The sequence below is a fragment of the Cervus canadensis genome, chromosome 24 (assembly GCF_019320065.1).
Source record: "Cervus canadensis isolate Bull #8, Minnesota chromosome 24, ASM1932006v1, whole genome shotgun sequence".
Lineage (NCBI taxonomy): Eukaryota > Metazoa > Chordata > Mammalia > Artiodactyla > Cervidae > Cervus > Cervus canadensis.
Window position 1 is genome coordinate 33,075,366 of NC_057409.1, and position 17,480 is coordinate 33,092,845.

At 38.0% G+C, this 17,480-nt stretch overlaps 1 protein-coding gene across 2 annotated transcripts in view; it reads right to left on the minus strand.

The window, feature by feature from the left end:
• The window catches only part of SPAG16 (sperm associated antigen 16), a 964,274-nt gene that overhangs the window by 941,885 nt on the left and 4,909 nt on the right, over positions 1 to 17,480 (minus strand). For both annotated transcript variants that reach the window (XM_043445512.1, XM_043445513.1), the window contains exons 2-3: positions 1,916 to 1,962; positions 623 to 718 (exon numbers count right to left, since the gene is read on the minus strand). In XM_043445512.1, the coding sequence (XP_043301447.1) occupies positions 623 to 718; positions 1,916 to 1,962 (143 nt within the window). The remainder of the gene's footprint in view (positions 1 to 622; positions 719 to 1,915; positions 1,963 to 17,480) is intronic.

A 17,480-nucleotide genomic window follows, 5' to 3' on the forward strand; every position in this document is an offset into this window, starting at 1 on the left:
GTACTAGCATGACTTTAGTATTAATTAGCATTAGTAGCACTTTACAAATACATTTCTATCATCATTAAATTACTGTCAATTTTAATTGAATTTTCAATTTTACAGTAAAGCTATCATTCTATGTACTGTTAATTGGTGGTATTATAATTAGAAAGCATCCACCATGTTCTCTAGCGAAATGAGTTCATAGGCCTCATAAGAAAAAAAAAAACATAATATATCAAGCATTCCCTGTGATCCAAATACTTCCATAAAAAAAAAAAAGACACAGATGCCTACAAAATAGACTGCAGCACATGTATACAATAACAAACTCTGTGCAAGTGTTGAAAATCCTTGTTAAACCTCACTGAGCTTAAAGACAGTTCTGAAAGAAAGTGTCACTTGTTGCAAAGTCATGCAAAAGTGACCACCATGTGGAAAGTGATGATGCAAGGCAGAGTAAATACCACTATGTACTAAAAGTAAAGGTTTGATGATAAAGAAATAGAAATGAAAAGGACATTAGGTGATAGAGCTGCATCTAGTAAGTGAAGAACTTATAGCTTAAATGACTTTCAAAACTTCACATGGAAAAGATCTTTGTTAAACTGTAGGCCATGGTTGTGTTCAAAATTCTCACCAAAATCTGGGTATCTGCAGCCTGTTCTTGGACCATCTGAACTGCTTTTGCCAGATCTTCTTCACCTTCTGGAATGCTATAATTGTCATCTGGTATCTAAATCACAGAGAAAGATAAGGATAGAAAGAGTTAGAGGAATATAAAATACCTTATTTCATTTTAGATAATAAATTTTCCTCACAAAACAAATGATCAAAGAAATATACTTTATGTAAGACACTGTGTCATTCTGAAGACCTAAGAAAAATTAACAACTAACAAGTAGGGAGCCCTCTGATTTCCTTATAAACATCACTCAGTGTTACTTCTAACTTGATATTAGCTATGGGCAATTTCTTTTATCTGTACTGGCAAATGTAGTCTAACAACTCTACTGAAAAAAAAAAAAATCTGCTAAAAAAAAGCTAGGCCTTCTAAATGCTACCAACCTTTCCTCATTGCAGATTTTCTCCACCATTACTTTCCATTTGTTGTTTAGTCACTAAACCATGTCTGACTCTGTGATCCCATGGACTGTAGCCATAACTACTAGCAACTGCAAATCTCTAGTAAATTAAGTCTAATATTTTTTTTTAAAGTCTGAATGTTAAGCTCTTGGAAGAATGCAATTGACTCTATGACATTAATGAAAGTAAACACTTATTGCATGCTTCTTATGTGTTGATCACAGCTTTAAGCCTGTTACATTTATTAATGTATTTCATGTGGTGTGTATTAATATTAACTCCACTTTTCCAGTAGCAAAATGCCTCCTGCTTGCCCAGGCCACAACTTCCAGGCTTGCTTCCACAGTTTCCTTTACAGCTTCTGTCATCTTAGAGTGACTCTGTCCTCATAGTCTCAGATGTAATGATAGGTTCCATTGGAACAATGAATTAAAGGAAAGGTCTGAGGCAGTAACTATTAGATGGAAGTATAGCTAAGTTGAAAGGAAGCACAGGATCTATGCTCCGTGAAGGTAGTAGGAATCTGGGAAACCCTGCCAAGGGCAGAGTGGATGACAGGGAACACCTGCTAGACAGACATGACAGACTTTAGTATGGATCCATAAGGAAGGTGATGAGAGGCTGACTCTGAAAACAATTAACAGGGAAATCAAAAGAGCCAGATGTGTTAACCTATCTAAATTTTTAAATACAATTTTCAGATCTCATTCTAACTATGTGATTAGCTACATTCACTTGAAAACGTGGTTATCACTGAGAAAAAAAGTTTAATGAAAAATAAAATGAATATTTCACAGGAATGACAGTAATGAATTTACAGAAAAAATACATAAAATGAACAAATTACCTCTTCATATTCATAATCATCTTCAGATGCTTCAGTTATAGTGACCTCTAAATATACCGTTAAGTTTGAATCTCAAAATATATGGAATAAAATTAGTACATTTAAAAACTGATGTAACCTTAAAATAGTTATTAGATTCAAATATCTTACCAAGTTAGTAAATACATGTAAATTATTTTTTTAATTTCTCTTCTTCATACAGCTCATAATTATAGAAGTTTTAAAACAAAATATTTAAATTGTTGTCTTAAATTACTATTTGACACAATCCAAACTCATGAAAAGTTTTATTTTTAGTCTATGTGAAAATTAAAGTCACTCAGTCTTGTCCAACTCTTTGTGACCCCATGGACTGCACAGTCCATGGAATTCTCCAGGCAAGAATACTGGAGTGGGTAGCCTGTCCCTTCTCCAGGGGATCTTCCCAACCCAGGGATCAAACCTAGGTCTCCTGCATTGCAGGTGGATTCTTTACCAGCTGAGCCACTGTCTAATAATTTCCAACTCTATTCTAAAAAGGCTTCTAAAAATGTACATAGTATCAGAGTATTATAAACTAGAAAGAAATAAAAATGATGGACAGGAAAACTATGACAATGAATTTTTCAAACAAATCTCAAACCACACTGAATTTTCCAGTATTTCTGAGTCCTTCACAATGACTTTTTATTGGGATTAAACAAAGCACTTCCCTGGAAGGTCAGTTGGTAAAGACCCACCTGTGGTGCAGGAGACCCCAGCTCCTTTCCTGGTTCAGGAAGATCCACTGGAGAAGGGATAGGCTACCCACTCCAATATCCTTGGGCCTCCCTGTGGCTCAGCTGGTAAAGAATCCACCTGCAATGTGGGAGACTTAGGTTCCATCCCTGGATTGGGAAGATTCCCCTGGAGAAGGGAAAGGCTACCCACTCCAGTATTCTGGCCTGGAGAAATATATGGACTGTACAGTCCATGGGGTCACCAAGAGTTGGACAGGACTGAGCAATTTAAAAAAAAAAAAAGCACACTAAAATTAAATATAAGTAAAAAATAGATTTTAATGTTTTCATCAATAAAAGTTACAGCTCACTCTTTCTTATATATTTCAATTTTAAAATTAATAAATCATATTCTCAGAAAAGGCAGCCTAATTTTTAAGCAAATATAAACTATATAATAATCATAAGAGCAGTTCATAAAGTATCAATATATATCAGCATTAAAATATCAATGAAAATGATTGTAATAAAAATTTTCAATAGAATTGCTGTAAGAGCTTCAAAAATTAATACTCTAATTACAAATGAAAACTTCAAGATAACATTTAATTTAAAAGAAATCAAAGTATGTTCCAATAATACTTGTTTTGTTGATTGGTTGGTAGGTTTACATTTTTTTCACATTTACAGACTTCATTATGCCAAGTTTAAAATACACTTCAATACACAGCAATGCTTATGAAAATCAAATATGAGTTTACCCTAGTTTTCATTTCGCTGCTGATTATCAGAAATTTCTCTGTCATTCCATCCTCCAAGAGTAACCTGACAGTCTGAATAACAATTTCTGTTATTTGTAATGAGAACTGATAACACACACATGGTATTTAATAGGAGCCAGGCACTTTCGTCGGAGAAGGTAATGGCAACCCACTCCAGTACTCTTGCCTGGAGAATCCCATGGACGGAGGAGCCTGGTGGGCTGCTGTCTATGGGGTCACACAGAGTTGGACATGACTGAAGCGACTTAGCAGCAGCAGCAGCAGGCACTTTCCTATGGGTTTTACATGTATTAAATCATTTCATCCTCATCCCACCAATAAGGATGAACTATTATTATCTCTGTTTTACAGATCAGGACTCAGATGCACAAAGTTACACAGTCAGGACCTAAAAGAATCGGGAAACAGCCCTAGAAGTTTGGTTTTCACTATGCTATACTACATCTCTTGTTAACAAGGGTTAGCATATGGAAATAATTTAGTTGGTGCCTGGCTTGTAATAAAAACAAGTGTCTGTTTTTCCTTCCCTTGTTCTGAAAAGATATGAGTACCTGTGGAGGAGTCTCCTAAATCTTTCATGATCTTCTGTTAAGATGAATGAATACATAAAAGACATTCTGACTCTTCCTCCTTCTCTAGATTTATATTTTCCTGACACATTTTCACTTAATAATATAAAATTTCCTGAAGTTCAGCTACAGGAAGTTGGACTCTTGGTTTTATGGAAAAATATGCCCCTTTCTGAGAAACAATGATTCTAAGTTGATTTTGTGAGCTCAAAATGGATTAAGACCTAAATGTGAGTCTGGACACTATAAAATTCCTAGAGGAAAATGGGCAGAACACCCTCTGACATAAATCACAATATCTTTTTCAATCCATCTCCAAGAATAATGGAAATAAAAACAAAAATAAACAAACAGGAACTTTCAGAAGTTTTTGCACACCAAAGGAAACAATAAAATGAAAAGACAATCCACAGATTGGGAGAAAATATGTGCAAATGATGTGACCAATAAAAGATTAGTCTCCAAAATCTACAAACTGGGCAGAAGACCTGTCCTCCAAAGAGAACAAAAGTAGGCACATGAAAAGATGTCCAACATCACTAGTTATTGCTGTTCACTCAGTCGTGTCTGACTCTCTGAGACCCCATGGGCTGCAGCACTCCAGGCCTCCCTGTCCATCACCATCTCCCAGAGTTTGCTCAAACTCATGTTCATCGAGTCAGTGATGCCATTCAACCATCTCATCCTTTGCCGTCCCCTTCTCCTCCTGCCTTCAATCTTCCCCAGCATCACAGTCTCTTCCAATGAATCAGCTCTTCGAATCAGGTGGCCAAATTATTGGAGCTTCAGCTTCAGCATCAATCCTTCCAATGAACAGTCAGGGTTGATTTCCTCTATGATTTACTGGTTTGATCTCCCTGCAATCCAAGGGACTCTCAAGAGTCTTCTCCAGTACCACAGTTCGAAGGCATCAATTTTATGGCACTCAGCCTTTTTTACTGTCCAGCTCTCACATTCGTACATGACTACTAGAAAAACCACAGCAATGAATACAGACCTTTGCAGGCAATGTCTCTGCTTTTTAATATGCCATCTAGATTTGTCATTGCTTTTCTTCTATGGAACAAGCATCTTTTAATTTAACGGCTGCGGTCACTGTCCACCGATTTTGGAGCCCAAAAAAAAGTCTGTCACTGTTTCCATTGTTTCCCCATCTTTTGCCATGATGTTATTAGAGAAATGTAAATCAAAACTATAATGAGATGTCACCTCAAATTGGTCAGAATAGCTATAATCAAAAAAATCCACAAACAACAAATGTTGGAGAATGTGTTGAGAGATGGGAATACTCCTTCACTGTGTGGGAATGTAAATTGGTACAATCACTATGGAGAACAGTATGAAGGTTCCTTAAAAAACTAAAAATAGAGCTATCATAAAACCCTACAATCCCACTCCTGGGAATATATCCAAAGAAAAACATGATCCAAAAGGATACAGGCATCTCAATGTTCATTGCATCACTGTTTACAGCAGCCAAGACATGGAAGCAATATAAATGTCCCTTGACAAAGGAATGGATAAAGAAAATGTGGTACATATATACAGTGGAATATTACTCAGCCTTAAAAAGTATGAAATAAGGCCATTTACAGCAACATGGATGGACCTAGAAAGTGTCATACAGAGCAAAGTAAATCAGAGAGAGAAGGAGAAATATCAAATTTCTCAAATGAACTTACAAAACCAAAAGAGACAGGCTTAGAAAACAAACTTAGAGTTACTGGGGTACGGGATAGTTATGGAGTTTGGGAAGGTCATGTACACACTGCTATATTCAAAATGGATAACAAACAAGGACCTATTATATAGCACATGGAACTCTACTCATCGTTTGTGCCAGCCTGCAAGGTTTGGGAAAGAATGGAAACATGTATATGTATGGCTGAGTCCCTTCACTGTTCACCCGAAACTACTAAAACATTGTTAATCATCTATCAGTTCAGTCAGTTCAGTTCAGTCGCTCAGTCGTGTCCGACTCTTTGCGACCCCATGAATCGCAGCACACCAGGCCTCCCTGTCCATCACCAACTCCCAGAGTTTGCTCAAACTCATGCCCATCGAGTCGATGATGCCATCCAGCCATCTCATCCTCTGTCATCCCCTTCTCCTCCTGCCCCCAATCCCTCCCAGCATCAGGGTCTTTTCCAATGAGTCAACTCTTCACATAAGGTGGCCAAAGTATTGGAGTTTCAGCTTCAGCATCAGTCCTTCCAATGAACACCCAGGACTGATCTCCTTCTATACCCCAATACAAAACAAAAAGATTGACGTTTGGGGGAAAAAAAAGAGGCTGAATTTGTAGGCAGTCATTTGTTTCCAGAAATTAAGGCTACCCTTCATCACTAGGGCTTCCTGGGTGGCTCAGCATAAAAGCATCTGCCTGCAATGTAGGAGATCTTGGTTCAATCCCTGGGTCAGAAAGATCCCCTGGAGAAGGAAATGGCAACCCACTCCAGTATTCTTCCCTGGGAAATCCCATGGACAGAGGAGCCTAACAGACTACAGTCCACGTTGCAAAAGGGTTGCACACAACTTAGCACGTAAACAACAACATCTTTCATCACTGCTTATTCCATAATAAAGTTCACAAATAAGTAAATATTCTAAAATGATCTGGATAGACTTTATAATTTAAACCAACTGCTGGCAAGATTATTGTGAGTAAGAGATGTCAAAGCAAAGCTTCTTTAACATGGCTATGTAGAGAAAAAAGTAATTTGTCGTCAAAGCTTTGGAAATATTAAACAATACTTGTAACTACTACCAAAGAAAAATATTCTAGGTATGCTGCTGCTGCTGCTAAGTCACTTCAGTCATGTCCGACTCTGTGCGACCCCAGAGACGGCAGCCCACCAGGATCGCCCATCCCTGGGATTCTCCAGGCAAGTGGAGTGGGTTGCCACTTCCTTCTCCAATGCATGAAAGTGAAAAGTGAAAGGGAAGTCGCTCAGTAGTGTCCGACTCTTAGTGAACCCATGGACTGCAGCCCACCAGGTTCCTCCATCCATGGGATTTCCCAGGGAAGAGTACTGGAGTGGGTTGCCATTGCCTTCTCCAATTCTAGCGATGAGATATAATACTAATATATCCTATTTCCCCAAAATCAAAAAAGAGTAGGAGGAAAAGTACCATTTTATAATGCTTAAAAAGTATTGGCACATGGATCATACCATATGTACTCTTAAAACCCTGTAAGAGTGAATGGCACAGGAAACAAAGGAAAAATGTGGGGGAAAAAAGGAAACTGAGTCAGGAAGAAGAGATCTGGACAAGACCAAAGACATGAATGACAAAGACAAGTTTCTTGAATACAAACACCATGAATTCTCAACTATATCATACTGTTGTTTCTACAGTTCTACAGTGACACCAACAGCAACGTACAACTTTACCAACATTCTCAATAATGAACTCTATATCTATTTGTTTTCCAAGCTCTCAAGTGTCATATTATGAAGAGATAAATCCTTTAAACAGCTCCATCTGAAGACCCTAAAGGAAGGAGAAGTATAAAAGAGATACAGAGCAATAGACTCAAAGATTAAATAAGCCAAGGGCAAGAGATTCATGAGACAAAAGGTCAGGAAAAGAACAAATACCCCAAACAGGAACCAGGATCATCCTTAGTAGCCGCAATAGAATGTGAACAGAAGAATCTTTCCAGAAGCAACTCAATTGAAATGTGATATTGCTGTGTTACTGCAGAAGTAAATATACTCTGGCATGTATGTTTGTATGCACCTGTCTAGCTGGCTAGCTGGCTCGCAACACAAGAACAAGTTATCCCCAAAGAATTCTGTGGCAGTTTTCAGACATGCATACAGCTATAGGGAGTTAATAATAAATGAATATGGAAACTAGAATAGAAAGGGAAACTGCAGAAGTAAGATAAAGTACAGGCCATAAGGTCTCTTGTACTTTGGTATATATAAGCCACAGGTTTGAGACTAGGTTTCCCAGCAGTCAGGGTCAGACAGAAATGTAATCAGATACCAATTCAGTATCCATCCAAAGAAAATAGATGAATTTCTCAGCAGATGTACCGCAATCTCTGGTTCTGAAGCCTGAGAGAAATCACACTCTGAGGTTCTCATAAAAAGGACACTCTGGACAGTACAGATATTGCTCCCCTCAGTCCTTGGGACAGCCAGAAAGACAGATTGAAGCAAGATCTGATGGAGCAACATGTGTGAAAAAGATTGGAAAGCACTGCTTTAGAAGCAATATTGCTAGAATAAAAATGTACAATTCATCAAGAATTGCCTGAAAGATAAAACTTTTACTCCAATTCTAGTTGTATTGGGCAACTTTCTCATCTGTAATCTAATCTCTATCCTCCTGGAAATTTCCATACAATTAAGCTGGTCACAATTTTCATACAAAATTATTTTTCCACTGCTTAAAGTCAGTTTCTTGTTGCCAAGCTGACTCTGAGTCCTTACAAAACTTCCTTCCCATTCATTACCTGCCTAGTTTTCCTTCAAAAAACATCACTGAACTCTCAATACCAAAATTCATTTTTTTTTCTACTCTATTCCCTTCAGATCAGGTCCTGCTTCTCTGCCAGCTTGAGCTTCACCTGACACTTAATAATGTCCTGGTTTTCTAGTCTGATCTTGCCCAGAGTACTTTCTGTAGCCACCCCCTTCCTCCCTGGCCTGCATGCACAGTCCTCATCACTGCCCTCTTCCAGGCCAGGTACTATGTTCTAGTCATGGCCTGGTCTCAAACTAAGGATCCTTCTCCATATGTACACTTGCTCTGGAAGGAGTATAGCAGCACTTGTGAGCATGCACACAAGGAATTAGTTCCCTGGTACTTCATTACCATGGGTGAACTAACTGGTAGTTTCTGCACTAAAAGAATCTATACCAGATCCTGACCTTGCAGATCTTGTCAGGAAATAGGCAAATATATACCCACACTGAAACTGTCAAGAAGCTCTAAATACATCACAGTACTACGTAAGACACAACTGCAAGAGAAGCATTTCAGCTGGTCTAATGGAGCAGAGCTTGATGTGACAGTTGGTGCAATGGGGTCACACATAAGGTTCTGCAAATGGACCACAGCCAGAAGGAAATGAACACTTTTTTAGATGAGAGCAGCATACAAAGCTCCTCACATACTGGTCCCCTGCACTACTGCATCTGTAGGTAGTGATCACTGCCAGCAATACCAGCTTTATAAAGAATTTTAGTGAAACATGTAGCTAATTATATTTTACATGATTTCCCAAAGCTACCGTAGACAGAAATTGCTTTGTAACCTTTGCCATCATTGTAGAATCAATGTACTTGGAGGCAATCTAAAATCTAGAGTGGATTCTCCATGATCAACATTTTATTTCATCAAATTGAAATAAAAGAAATGTACTGTAAAAACAAAACATTATAGTCATGTTCACTTTCTTAGCAAAGTCAGTTTAAATAAAGTGAGTTAACTGAAAAATACAGGCCAAAGATGGCGAATCACTGGCACATTTGTTGCCATACTTCCCACTGCAGTTTTGCTTCCTTCAGTCTTTCCTACTAGTGGTAAAGAATCTGCCTGCCAATGCAGAAGACTCAAGAGACGAGGGTTTGAACCCTGAGTCAGGAAGATTCCCTGGAGTAGGAAATGGCAACCCACTCTGGTATTCTTGCCTGGAAAAATGCCATGGACAGAGGAGCCTAGCAGGCTACAGTCCATGGGATCACAAAGAGTCAGACAAGACTAAGCAACTGAACATGTATCTTAGACAGGGTATCGGTTTAGAGTGATCACCATATTTCAGGATCTGGAATCCTTAATTTGCATTTTTTGGAAATAGCTGACTTTGGTCCTGCATCCACAGTTGATTAGCCTCAAAGGACAGGCTTAAACTCAGTCAACCCTCAAAAACTGCTGCTGGGGCCAAATGAAATCTTTCCAGGGACCAGCAAACTGATGTCTTAAGTCAAATTTTTAGTATTAAAATGCCTAGAAAGACAAAATAATAATCAAAAGCCAGTTAGGGAAGCAGAAAATCAGCACAAAGTGGGTAGGTAACAAAAACAATACTACTTTGGTGGTTCTACTTCCCTGGAGTTCATGCATTTCATTACTCTTCCTTGAATAAGGCCTTTGTTTCAACAAGGAGAAAAAAAATCAATTAAGCATTAGCTTTCTTAGTATAATTCATTCCAGCCTGCATCTCTCAACTGGAATTAGGCACTCCCAAATGTCTGCAGTCACATATTAAAAGACAACCATCCCTGGTCACTACTGCACTTGTAAACCTCTTCCAAATAGCATTAATTTTTAATAGAGAATTCATTCATAAATGACTATCAACCTTTGTTACAATTACTAGAGACACCCACTAACCAGTTTATAGATAACATAGTTAAAATATAGCCTTATATTTCACAAAGGTGCTAGTATCTTTCTAAAAAAGAGTGTCATCAAAGAATCCATATATTCCATGACTAGATCTCTTAAAATTCTGGAAATAGTTAAGATAAGAACTATATCGTGTATGGGGCTTCCCCAATGGCTCACAGAGTAAAGAATTCACCTGTAATGCAAGAGACCTGGGTTCAATCCCTGGATCAGGAAGATCTTCTGGAGAAGGGAATGGCAACCCACTCAAGCATTCTTGCCTGGAGAATTCCATGGACAGAGGAGTCTGGTGGGCTACAGTCCATGGGGTGTCAAAGAGTCAGACATGACTGAGTGATTAACATACAAACACAGACCTTCACACAATATCATGTATGTTTGCATTATTTTATGTTTAAAACATAAAAGCAATGATATGAAGTGCTTTGGAAGAGAAACAGGTGGCGCCATTGTAGCTAGACGGTTACAAAGGAGGGTTGTTTCAGCGATAATAATCCTGTTTCCTGGACACATTCTCTAAACTGGCTAAAAGAATGTGAGACTTCTAATGATGCCACTCTCCCATGGATCATGGCTAGGTTTCTGGTTTGGACCACACTAGCCTATACACGTTCTTTATATCTGAATGTTGAAGAGTAAAGTAAAGGGTGATTTCCTGGAGAATCTGAGTCAAGCTCTTTCACAAGCCTTGGTCAATATTAACAGCTCATTGTCTAGTATCCTAGGAGCAACTGTTTAGTCATAAACAAGGAAAGTCCAGGACCAAATTAGTGAATTAGAAGTGATTAAGTATATGTGCAAAGGAGAGAACATCAGATTTCTGATCATTTGCATATTATAATTTTTATTTATCTACTGCGATAGCTCAACTAAACTACCTGAAAATTAAAGACTTTAAACTCAAAAAGTTCCCACTTCAGCAACTAACATAATCACCTTTTGTTTTTTTTTTCTGTGCTAGTTACTCAGTTATGTCCAACTTTTTGTGACCCCATGAACTGTAGCATGCCAGGCTCCTCTGTCCATGGGGTTTTTCCAGGCAAGAATACTGAAGTGAGTTGCCATCCTCTTCTCCAGGGGATCTTCCCAAACCAGGGATCAAACTTGGGTCTCCTGCATTGTTGCAAGCATATTCTTTACCATCTGAGCTACCAGGGATACAGGAATAATTGGCATTCAATAGTTACCCTCAAACTTCATTTAACTAAGGGTTAAAGTTCTCATGACTAAAGACTGAAAGACATTCAGTCTCATGACCTGAAGACTGAATCCAGGAAAACTGATTGGTTAAATGTTTAGTAACCTCTTGACTACCCTCTGGTTGAAACCCAAACTAGGCAACCAAAGAGAGATGGAGGAAAGGCAGTGACTAGATAATTCACAAAAAGGATAATAAAATCCTAAAAGAAGGGTGGGATCAAAATGGCAGAGTAGGAAGAACTTGAGCTCACCTCCTCCCAAGTACACACCAAGACTACAATTACATATATAACAACTCTCTCTGAGAACAACTTGAAGACTAGTACAACGTCTCTGCTACATTAGGATATAAAGAAAAAAACAACATGAAGACATGTAGGAGGGATAAAGGTGAGATCTAGTCAAGACCCTCATCCATAGACTGGCAACCCACAAAAGTGGGAGTGCTGTGCTGTTTTTAGTAGCTCAGTCAGTTCCAACTCTTTGTACCCCATGGACTATAGCCCGCCAGGCTCCTCTATCCATGGGGATTCTCCAGGCAAGAATACTGGAGCAGGTAGGGCCCTCCTCGAGGGGACCTTACCAAACAAGGGACTGAACCGAGATTTCCCACATTGCAGGCAGATTCTTTACTGTCTGAGCCACCAGGAAGCCCACAAGTGGGAGGGGCTATCACAACCACGGAAGCCCAGCTAAAGAGCAAGAAATCCAAGTCCCACGTTGGTAACTCTAGGACAGGGGACCTGCATGACAAATATGAGGCTCCATGAAGTATGACTTTTGAAAACCAATGGGTCTTACACACAGAAGAGCTAGAGGACTCTGACAAGAAACCAAAACTCCACTCTTAAAGGGCTCATGCACAAACTCACTCACTCTGAATCCTACCTATCACAGAGGCAACAGACTGAATAATGCCTACAAAATCCGCTGTAGTATGTCCCTTACCTGTGCCCACTGCAGCTCCAGGTTCCCTGCCATGACAGCCCACACTCAGCATGACTCAACACCCTCCTTCTTTCCCAGCCCATGCCCACTTCAGTTCCAGCCAGCCCACCAAAGCCAACCTACACATGCATGCTATATATAGCGGGATGCTCCTACACATGAACATGACTTCAAGACTGAAGGAAATAACTGTTTTGCTTAAAACATGGAAACAAACACAGAAAGTATAACAAAATGAGGATACAGAGAAAATGTTCTAAATGAAGGAAACTGATAAAACCCCTGGAAAAAAACTAATGAAAAAGAGATAATTTGCCTGATAAAGAATTCAAAGTAATGGTCATAAAAATTCTCACCAAATACAAAATAAGAAATGAACACAGTGATAATCTCAATAAAGAGCTGGAATATATAGGATTGAACCAACCAGAGGAGAAGAATAAAATAAATGAAATGACAAATACACTAGATGGAATCAACAACTGGTTGGAAGATACAGAAGAATACATAAGCAATCTGGAAAACAGAATAGTGTAACTCGCTCAGTATAAAGAGCAAAAATAAAGAAATAAAAAAATGAGGATAATTTAAGAATCCCTAAAACTACACCAAGCATGCTAACATTCATAGTATAGGGGTCCCAGACGGAGAGAAGCAAGGATAGGTCAGAAAACCTATTTGAAGAAAACTTCCTTAAATTGGGAATGGAAATATATCTAGGTCCAGGAAGCACAGAGAATTCCAAACAAGATAAACCCAAAGACAGCCACACCAAGACATACTACAATTAAAATGGCAAAATTTAAAAATAAAGAGAGAATGTTAAAGGCAGCAAAAAGAAACAACTAGTCACATACAAGGAAACCCCTAGGTAAAGCCAATTTTTCAGCAAAAGCTTTATGGGTCAGAAAACAGGGGCATGATACAGTTAATGTGCTAAAAAAAACTTACAACCAAGAATACTCTAACTGGCAATATTATCATTCAGAATTGGAGGAGAGATAAAGAATTTCCCAGACAACAAAAAGTAAGAATTCATCACTACTAAACTAGCTTTATAAGAAATGATAAAGGGATTTCTCTAAGTAGAAAGAAAGGTCATAGCAAGAAATCAGAAAATATGCAAAAGAAAAAAATTTCACTAGTAAAAGCAAATAAATAGAAAAGGAAAAGGATCAAACATTTAAAAAGCTGTGAAAGTTAAAGACAAAGGCATAAAAACAGCTACAACTACAATAAGTAGTTAAGGAATACACAATGCAAAAGATGAAAAATATTAAATAAAAAACATAAAACATGGAGAGGTAAAAAGGTTGTGCTTTCATAATTCTTGAAAATTTAAGCAACTATTGAATACACTGCTGTATATATAGATTTGCAAGTACAAATAGAAACCTATAATATATACTAAAAGTAAAAGGAAAGAATTCAAATATAACAGTAAAGAAAATCATCAAACCACAAGGAAAGAGAATATAAGAAGAAATTACAGAAACAATCAGAAAGGGAGCATATATCATAATCAATTGGGATTTATCCATGAACTCAAGAATAGTTCAATAAGGACAAATAAATCAATGTGATACAACATATTAACAAAATAAAAGGTTAAAAACACATGATGATCTCAATAGATGCAGAAAAAGCATTTGAAAAAATTGACATAAATCTATGATAAATTGAAGACAACACAAAGGAATGGAAAACTGTACTGTGCTCATGGATCAGTTCAGTTCAGTTCTGTTGCTCAGTCATGACCCCATGGACTGCAGCACACTAGGCTTCCCTCTCCATCACCAACTCCTGGAGGTTACTCAAACTCATGTCCATTGAGTCGATGGTATCATCCAACCATCTCATCCTCTTTTTCTTCTACCTTCAACATTTCCCAACATCAGGGTCTTTTCAAATGAGTCAGTTCTTCACATGAGGTGACCAAAGTATTAGAGTTTCAGCTTCAGCATCAGGCTTTCCAATGAATATTCAGGACAGATTTCCTTTAGGAGGGACTGGTTGGATCTCCTTGCAGTCCAGTGGACTCTTAAGAGAGACTCTCAAGCTGTGGAGAACAACACCACAGTTCAAAAGCATCAATTCTTTGGTGCTCAGCTTTCTTTATAGTCCAACTCTCACATCCATATATGACTACTGGAAAAACCACAGCTTTTACTAGAAGGAACATTGCTGACAAAGTAATATCTCTGCTTTTTAATATACTGTCTAGGTTGGTTATAACTTTTCTTTCAAGGAGCAAGCGTCTTTTAATTTCATGGCTGCAGTCACCATCTGCAGTGATTTTGGAGCCCAAAAAAATAAAGCCTGCTACTGTTTCCACTGTTTCCTCATCTATTTGCCATGAAGTGATGGGACCAGATGCCATGATCTTAGTTTTCTGAATGTTGAGCTTTAAGCCAACTTTTTCACTCTCCTCTTTCACTTTCATCAAGAGGTTCTTTAGTTCTTCACTTTCTCCCATAAGGGTGGTGTCATCTGCATATCTGAGGTTATTGATATTTCTCCTGGCAATCTTGATTCCAGGTTGTCCTTCATCCAGTCCAGCATTTCTCATGATGTACTCTGCATATAAGTTAAATAAGCAGGGTGACAATATATAGCCTTGACATACTCCTTTCCCAATTTGGAAACCAGTCTGTTGTTCCATGTCCAGTTCTAACTGTTGCTTCTTGACCTGCATAAAGATTTCTCAGGAGGCAGGTCAGGTGGTCTGGTATTCCCATCTCTTGAAGAATTTTCCAGTTTGTTATAATCCACATAGTCAAAGGCTTTGGCTTACTCAATAAAGCAGATGTATTGTTTCTGGAACTCTCTTGCTTTTTCGATGATCCAACGGATGTTGGCAATTTGATCTCTGGTTCCTCTGCCTTTTTTAAATCTAGCTTGAACATCTGGAAGTTCACAGTTCACGTAATGTTGAAGCCTGGCTTGGAGAATTTTGAGCATTACTTTGCTAGCATGTGAGATGAGTGCAATTGTGCGGTAGTTTGAGCATTCTTTGACATTGCCTTTCTTTGGGATTTTAATGAAAACTGACCTTTTCCAATCCTGTGGCCACTGCTGAGTTTTCCAAATTTGCTGGCATATTGAGTGCAGCACTTTCACAGCATCATCTTTCAGGATTTGAAATTCCTCAACTGGAATTCCATCACCGCCACTAGCTTTTTTTGTAGTGATGCTTTCTGAGGCCCACCTGACTTCACATTCCAGGTGTCTGGCTCTAGATGAGTGATCACACCATCCTGGTTATCTGGGTCGTGACTTGGTACAGTTCTTCTGTGCATTCTCACCACCTCTTCTAATATCTTCTGCTTCTGTAGGACCATGTCATTCCTGTCCTTTATAGTACCCATCTTTGCATGATGTTCCCTTGATATCTCTAATCTTCTTGAAGAGATCTCTAATCTTTCCCATTCTATTTTTTCCCTCTATTTCAGTGCATTGTTCACTTAGGAAGTCTTTCTTATCTCTCCTTGCTCTTCTTTGGGACTCGACATTCAAATGGGTGTATCTTTCCTTTCCTCCTTTGCCTTTCATGTCTTTTCTTTTCTCAGCTATTTGTAAGACCTCCTCAGACAACTGTTTTTCCTTTCTGCATTTCTTTTTCTTGGGAATGGTCTTGATCACTGCCTCCTGTACAATGTCACACACCTCCATCCATAGTTCTTCAGGTACTCTATCAGATCTAATCCCTTGAATCTATTTCTCACTTCCACTGTATAGTCATAAGGGATTTGATTTAGGTCATACCTGAATGGTCTAGTGGTTTTCCCTACTTTCCTCAATTAAGTCTGAATTTGGCAATAAGGAATTCGTGATCTGAGCCACAGTCAGTTCCCGGTCTTATTTTTTCTGACTGTATAGAGCTTCTCCATCTTTGGCTCATGGATAGGAAGAATAAATATTGCTAAAATACTCACACTACTCAAAGCAACATACAGAGTCAATGAAATCCCTATCAAAACATCAATAACATTTTTCATAGAACTGTAAAAAATAAACCTAAAATTTGTATGGAAAAACAAAATACCCTGAATATCAAAACAATCTTAATGTATAAAAACAAAGTTGGAATTATCACACTGCTAAAAAGCTTTAATAATAAAAAATGTAAGAAACTGTCACAAAACAGATATATAAATGTAACAAAATACAGAACCCATAAATACACCCATATTTATATGGACACTCAATCAAGGAAGCAAAACTATACACTGAAGAAAATACAGTCTCTTTTAAATGGTCCTGGGAAAACTAGACAGCCATAAGCAAAAGAATGAAACTGGACCATTTTCTTTCACCACATACAAAAATAAACTCAAAATGGATCAAAGACTTAAATATAAAACCTTAACCATAAAATTCCTGGAAGAAAACATGGGCAGTAGTATGCTCTGTGATTTTTTCAATCTGTCTCCTCAGGCAAAAGAAACAAAAGCAGAAATAACAAATGAGACTACATCAAATTAGAAAACTTTTGCATAACAACAAAAAAATAACAAAATGAAAATAGAAAGTGCAGTCTACTGAATGGGAGACGATATTTGCAAATCATATATCTGACAAGGAATTAATATCAAAAATATGTATAGAACTCACAAAACTCAACATCAAAAAAGTCAATAAACCAATTAAAAATGAGCAGAGGCCTATAGACATTTCTTTCAAAGACTATATTTAGATGGCCAACATACATATGATAAGGTTCTCAACATCTTTAATCATCAGGGAGAAGTAAACAAAAACCACAATGAGATATCACCTCACACCTGTCAGCATAGCTATTATCAAAAATCAAGAAATAGCAAGTGCTGGTGAGGATGTGAAGAAAAGGGAACCCCCATGCACTGTTTAGGGGAATGTAAATTGGTGCAACTACTATGGAAAACAGTAAAAATGTTCCTTAAAAATTTTTAAAGAGAACTAATATATGATCCAAACATTCCACTTCTGGGTACTTATCTGAAGAAAACAAAACACTAATTTG